Genomic DNA, 7090 nt, shown 5'->3' on the forward strand with positions numbered 1-7090 from the left:
AAGAAGAATGAAGTCCTTGACAACTTCAATCTTTTCTCCATTGATAAGAATGTTGTTTATTGGTCCAGTGGTGAGGATTTTTGTTTTCTTGACATTGCGATGTAATCCATACCGAAGGCTGTGCTCTTTGATCTTCATAAGTAAATGTTTCAAGCCCTCTTGGCTTTCAGGATTAGTCTTGTTGAAATTATTGTGATGACAGTGTGAAAGTGGATTGGAGATGAACAAAGCAGAATGAACAATAGAAGGCTCTGGCACAATTTGGGTAAGATGTTTTGAAAAAAGCAGAGAGGGATGAAGAGAAGTGGGTTGATTCAAGAGACACATGGAAAGCATGACTGCAGGACTTGGTGACTGAGTGAACATGGGGACTGAGGATTGGTTTGGGCAGCTGAAGGTTGGCTCCATTCACTGAGCTAGGCAACATAGAAGTAAGAGCAGAGTAGGTGTAGAAGGATGTGGAAGTACAAAGAATACAGTTTAGACATGTTGAGTGGGTCTGTGGTGCCAGTGAGAAGTTTGGGCTGAAGGTACATATTTGGGTGAAACCAGCTTATTTGAAATGGAAACTTTAGAAGAGGCTGGTATTGTCTTGGGAGTGAGTTTAGCCTGATGAGACAAAGGCTTTTCCTCCTTTCTCAACTTGGGTTGTCAGTGTAAATCCAAAGAGTAGCATGGAAGGTAAATGGGTTACCACAGGTACCCAGCCTTAAGACTGCCCTCCCTCCATAACTGGTCTCTGGCCTTGATATGCTTTTAACTGGCCTGTGACTCATGGTGACTTATTTCATCACTCTGGCCTCCCTGTCAGATAAGTATGCATGAGCTTTTAAGTTAATGAACTTTTATGGAGAAAGATTTGAAGCTTAGATAATTTATATAATAAATAGACCTATGGACCTGGCCATTCTTCTGACAAATGAGCAATTTATAAATCCCACAGTTCAAGTCTCCTGGACACTGTGCAATGCCCTAGTTCAAGTCCTTGCTATCCCACTGACCAGTTCTTTCACCAGATACAGATTACTCAACCATTCTATGCTTCAGTCTCTTCATGTGTAAAATGGGAATAACAATAGTACTTATCTCATAGGGAGGTTGTGTTGATCACATGGAGCATTATAATAAATGTTAAGCAAGTTAAGAAAGCAAATGTTAAGCAAATGTTAAAGACTTCTTCAGTGTTACCATTATTCCTGTCAATAGCATTTACCACTCTATTGCAGCTTACTTTTCTGATTCCTATTGGAAGTCATGGACTATGTCTTGTCTCTTCAATTCCTAATGTCTAGCACAGTACATGCTAACTAGCAAAAGCTCATTAAATCCTTATCAGATGAATGAGTGAAGGGATTGTCCCTGGTGGTGACATCATGCTTTGACATACTTGGATTCTGTGTTCATTTAGCAGAGCACAAACAGAGAGGCAGCACTGGGAAAAGCCATTTGGCATTAGTTAAGACCCCAACCCTTCCCAGAACACTTCTTGGCTGTGTGGGTATGGGATCACAGACAGCTTCACTAACTGATCTCACTGCCCTTTCCCATGGTGGGAGTCCTGGTCTGCACAGCACACAGAGGCCAAAGGAAGGTGAAGGGTGGTGGCCTGAGGTCTACAGAGCCCAGGGAAACATCCTAGCCTTCCTCTGAAGCCTTGCTAGGTACAGGATCTGAAGGAGGTACTAGGGAAAACTATGAACTGGAATGTGGTATTTAGGGAGTACTGCTCATCCAGATGTTCCTCCTCAGCTCAACTCAGCTGGAGACAGATTTTAATTCCAAGTTAACCATGACATATTTGTCCAGAGAGGACACTTGGTGCTTCACAGTGCAATTGTCATTTTTTCTTGTCCCAATGCCTTCAACCTACCCTTCTAAACACTTCCCCTCAAAGATGAGACTGAGAGAACCAGAGAGCTTTGGGACCAGTGTTGACCACTGAATGAAAAGTATAAGTAGGATGTGTGTATTACGGTATCTGTGTATGTACATGTATTTCTTGCATGTTTGCGTGCATGTCTGCACGTGTACCTATGTGTCCATGTCTGTGATTGTCTCTATAAGCATGTGTATGTGCATGTGTGTGCACATGTCTAAGTGCACCTGTATGCATATATCTGTGCATGTGTTTGTGTGTGGATGAGTGAGGGGGAGTGGCACATCAAGATAAGTCTGTACAGATTTAAGGTCTGTGGAGGAAGTTGAATAGAGTTTGTCTCTTCAGTCCATTTCTGCACACACCATAGAACACAGTGCTTTAAGCCACTAGAATCTTAGTGCTAGAAGACTCCTTAGATGCTCAAGTCCATCTTGCAGTTGAAGAGACTAGGCTAGGCTAAAGAGGAGTAGCAAGATCACACATGAGGTGGTACTTGGAGCCAGATTGCTAGCTCTTCCATTTGAAAAAACTCCAGAGTATTTGAAGATCATTCTCTGTGTGAGCAGGTCAGTCATGCTTGCTTGAGTAAGGCCAAGGGAGACCAAGACCTGTGGTGAGTCACTAGCAGCAGTTACAACCTGGGAATGGTGTGAGCAGGAGTAGAGGATGAAGGGAAGAGGGAGTCACTAGCATCTGTAGGTAGGAGTATACAGTGGAATGAGCTACTATTGTGAGGCACAGCAGAGATGAAGGATTGGGAAGCCTACAATCTAGCTTCCCCTAGGTGCAGAAGCCCTGAAGTCATATGGACTTGTATTTTTATACCAGCTCAGCCACTTTACTAGCTTTGTAATTTATGGCAAGATACCTAAACTCTCTGATCCTCAGTTTTCTCATCTGCAAAATGCAGATAATGGTAGTTACCTCATAGATTGATTGTGAAGATTTACCAAGGTAATGCATGGGAAGAGTTTAGCATAGTACCTGGCATATATGAAATGAACAGAAGAAATGGAGAAACACATCCATGAGCTGGAAGACATTACTGGCAGCTTCCCTTGCTCTCACTCTGGGGAAATGCATTTGAGTAGATGTAACAGCCCAGAGAATGGAGCCATGTGTTGGTCATCTGGTATAACGTGGTGCCTTCTGTTGGGCCAAGAGGGGCTTGTTCACTGGGTGGGGTGGAGGCACAGCTTGAGGATGAGTACAGCTTTGGGTATGAGACATTGAATTTTTGAAAATGATGCATGAACACAGCTACTTGTACCACTGGATTCCTTGCTGGGGAGCTGATGAATTCTCTGCTGGCACAAAGGGACTAGACATTCTCTGGCCTGGAGCTTCTTTTAAATGAAGCAAGAGCCTCTTTCTTAACTGGTGGCACAGTAAATGAGTCCCAGGTTCCATGTATTTGAGAAATGCTGACTCTTCCTTAAAATTGTTCCAGGATGTCATCTGCCCCAGTGGGTAGCTCTTCCTTACCCTGCACTCCCAGGTGGTGAAGAGGGGACTCTGGAGACGGATAGCCTAGGACTGAATTGGCTTTACTCCATAGTAGTTATTCCATCTGGGCAAATTACTTAACACCTCCAAGCCTCCGTTTCATTATCATAAAATGGGATCATTTTATAACTCATATACAGTTGCTATAAGCATGACAAAATAGGATGCAGGTAAAAGGATTAGCACAGTAAGCCTTTTAAAATTACACCTGGTGGCTACTAGCTGTTCATTTTATTTCCAAAGTCTCAGAGAGAGCAGGCAAAAAGTGGGAGCAACCAGGCAACCTGACCCAGCAACTGTCCAGCTGCCTAGCTTTGGATCTGCCACTCTTTCCAAGTTCATGTCCTCATGTGTAGACCTGGATATAGCAATATCTAACAGTCTGATCCAAAATTGATTCTGGGGATGACACCTGACCAGGAGGCAGGGCCTGACTCAATGCAGCTAACAACAACTTAAACCACCACCACCACCACCACCACCACCACCACCACCACCCCTGCCTCCACCTGTCACTTAACTGTGCTCTGCCTCTCTCTTTATCAGGTCTAAAGAAATCTGTCATGACTTTGGACTATGAGTTGTGGGTTCCTCCCATCCCTGCACAGCCCTTTCTATACCTCAGAGCCTTTTATCCAACTCCATGAGCTCAGTAGATCCTTACAACACTCCTGTGAGGGAGCAGAATCAGCACAATCATAGTCCTAATTCCCTTTCTATAGATGGGCCAGAGAGGTTAAGGGGTGCACACATAACCACAGACTTTGAGTGTCCCATGGAGCTGACCCAGTCCTTACCACCCCACACCCTATTCCTCCTCCTGGACAGCCAGGTGCTGTCAGAGGTGGCACAGCCAGTCTACAGAACAGCTCAGCATTCTGAGGAGGGGTGGTGTCAGCAGCAAGTCACTCTGCCACTCTGAACCTGTTTCTGGACCAGCTGACTGCCTAGATTCCTTCCAACTCTGACTGTCTGTGACTTGGGAAACAAGAATCCAAGAAGGTTATGTAAATGTCCATTCAGCATCAAAGTCCTTCTTAGCTAAAAACTGAAGATCCAAAAGGGAATCTCAGCAGGGATCTGGCTTTATGGAAAGTGAACTTGGTTTAAAGGCATTGGCTAGCGATGGGCTCTCCCAATTGGACCCACAAAATAGGAAGCATGGCCACAGGCTTCTGATGCTTTCTCAAGTCCAATTTTCAATTTGGGGGCCAGAGAGGTAGGAACACAGAGACAGAAAAAGCCCTGTGAGTTCTTCAGGTCACAGCCACCCAAATGATATTTGTTCCTCTTTGTTGCAGGTGGTAGCCTTGGCAGCTTGCCTCAGGGAAAACGAGCAGGCTCAAATACCTTCAGTAAGTTGCCTTCTTTCTTAGGCTCCCACCTTCCTCCATAGAGACCCTAATGCAACTTTGTTAGTGCAACAGGGGTGGGAGGGTGCCTGGGGTGCAGGGACTGGCCACATTACTTGGACTGCCATTTTCATTCTTTGCTAATGATGCAGGAGCAAGATTGGGTTAGTGCTAAGAGGATCCGACTGTCTCCACCTGTAAACAAGACCCTACCATTTCTGCCCATTTGGAAGACTGGCATCTTGTGCTGTATGGTTAATATGAAGAGTGCACTGCCCTCAGCCTTGTGCTTCCTGGGCAAAGCCAAACTTATTTCAGTTTCCAGTGTGATACCTCACAGTGACAAAAGACAGGTGTTTATTCATAAGTTTAAGCTACTCATCCCTCAGCCTAGCCCTTATCTAACAGCAGATGGGAAAAGCTGCTCTTGTGGGTAAACTGATGTATGTAGCTTGATTCTCATAAATGGAGTTCCAACTTCTTACCTGTATCCCCTTTCTTTCTGCAACCTCTCTCCCCACCTCAGTAGGACGCCTTGTCTAAGAGGCAGAAGAAAACCAAAGGGCAAGTGGAGAGTCCAGGGGAGATAGAATGGATGATCAGAAACCTAACTTTCGAGTTTGCCCATGACCCAGCCACATCTCATGTAACATAAGTGATGCCTATAATGTTTGCACTTTTAATAACTCTCATTTGCGTGTTTTATTTTTGGTTTCATTTTTAAACACCATTATATAATACCACAGTGGGAAAAGTAAAGGGAAGAAAGACTGTTTTCTTATTTTAAAATTTTGGATCTGCTACTGACTACTTTAGTTTATTGGGATTGGGGCATGGTTGGGATTGAGAAGAAAGAGATTTATATGCTGTATATAAATATATATGTAAATTGTATAGTTCTTTTGTACAGGCATTGGCATTGCTATTTGTTCATTTCCATTCCTCTCCCCGCTGTGGGTGGTGGGAGTTCTGGAAACATGGTCCAGTTTTTTAGAACCCAGGACTCTATACCCAGTTCACCTGTATTCTTATTAGAGGTTGACCCTGGTATGCATGTAGATGTGAATCCTGCAGTTATACTGCAGACTCCATTGGCTCTTTCACTAACACACTTTTAGCTGGCAGGTCACTAGGTCTTTGGCCTTCTCAAAGGAAGGTTGGGCTAAGGAGTAGACTTGTCTCCGGAGGGAGGGGGTTCCAGATCATATCAGTTAACTCTTCTCCCATACCCCATGTGCTCCTGCTCTCCAGAACCCAGATAGTCTGTAATTAACACAGAACAGCAGTATCTCAGTGACCCATAGAACAAATTATCCTTAAGATTTATACAAGACCAATTTAAAAATTTTCATCCATGTTTACTTTCTCTATATAAAGCACCATATTAGGCATGAAAGGAGAGGCAAAGATGAAAAAGACACACAGTAGGACCTTTAATTTAGTAAATGTTTAATATTTGTACCCAGGGGTGGGATAGAGGGTAAGAGGACATAAAGCGTGTTCTGGTGTGTACAGTGCTAACAAGGACAGCAGATGATCTGAGAGAATTTCTCACCTCCCTGCAAGTCCACAAATGAGTCTTGAGACAGCTCTATCAAGACTTGGGTCACACTGGGTTTTACCACTAACTTCCTCTTTGTTTTTTTTTCTTAAATTTTTTGTGTGAATTATGTGATAGTTTACATGGGAGAACATTAGTTTTACATTCATTCTATCGTATATCATCTCATTGCCATGGTTACAATCCCCTCCATGCAATCCGTCCCCCATGCCCCCCAGGTCTTCAGCACACAGTCACTCTCCCTCTCTGGATCTAAAGTCTCCAGCTACTCCATTGCTCCATGTCATCATCTCTGGCTCCATTTCAGTCATCACTGCTTCTCTGGGTAGGGTCCGGTCTCTGTTCTTCTCCCTTGATGGTCCTAGGGACCTCCGCTCCTAGACTGAAAAGTTAATCACTCCCCTCCTTGCTATAAAATGTCTACCTTTACATTTCCAACCCTCACAATCAGTCCTGATAACAATTATTCACTATTGTATCACAAGAGACCCGTCTACATTTCATTGCATCAGCCCCGCCTAGTCAGATTGAATACTACTCACTTGAGATTCTACCTTCTTCCAGGCCCTCTGGATCTAGGTTCCCTCTTGAAAGCTTGTAATCCAGTAACTTCTTGCCTTTGTAGCCCCCCGCCCCCCATTTTGGGTAGCCAATGTCCAAGTTGCCCATCCCTGTCTACTCTGTGTGTGGAGGGGGTGGGAATGATTCTTGCTGTAAGGGCTTGTTCCCTCTTTCGAGCTACTGCTTCCATATTCCACCTATAGTCTTATGTATTGCAGAGGCTCCGCAGGA

The 7090-nt window shown here is 44.2% G+C and overlaps 1 protein-coding gene across 2 annotated transcripts in view; it reads left to right on the forward strand.

Annotated features, from left to right (window-relative positions):
- Nucleotides 1–5650, forward strand: part of SMOC1 (SPARC related modular calcium binding 1) — a 314710-nt gene extending 309060 nt beyond the window's left edge. The window contains exon 12 of one of the 2 annotated variants that reach the window (XM_006865589.1): nt 5264–5650. In XM_006865589.1, the coding sequence (XP_006865651.1) occupies nt 5264–5280 (17 nt within the window). In that variant the 3' untranslated portion in view covers nt 5281–5650. The remainder of the gene's footprint in view (nt 1–5263) is intronic. The other variant, XM_006865590.1, reaches the window with a different exon arrangement.
- Nucleotides 5651–7090: the final 1440 nt, after the last annotated feature.

Source organism: Chrysochloris asiatica, unplaced genomic scaffold, assembly GCF_000296735.1.
Source record: "Chrysochloris asiatica unplaced genomic scaffold, ChrAsi1.0 scaffold00079, whole genome shotgun sequence".
Classification (NCBI taxonomy): Eukaryota; Metazoa; Chordata; class Mammalia; order Afrosoricida; family Chrysochloridae; genus Chrysochloris; species Chrysochloris asiatica.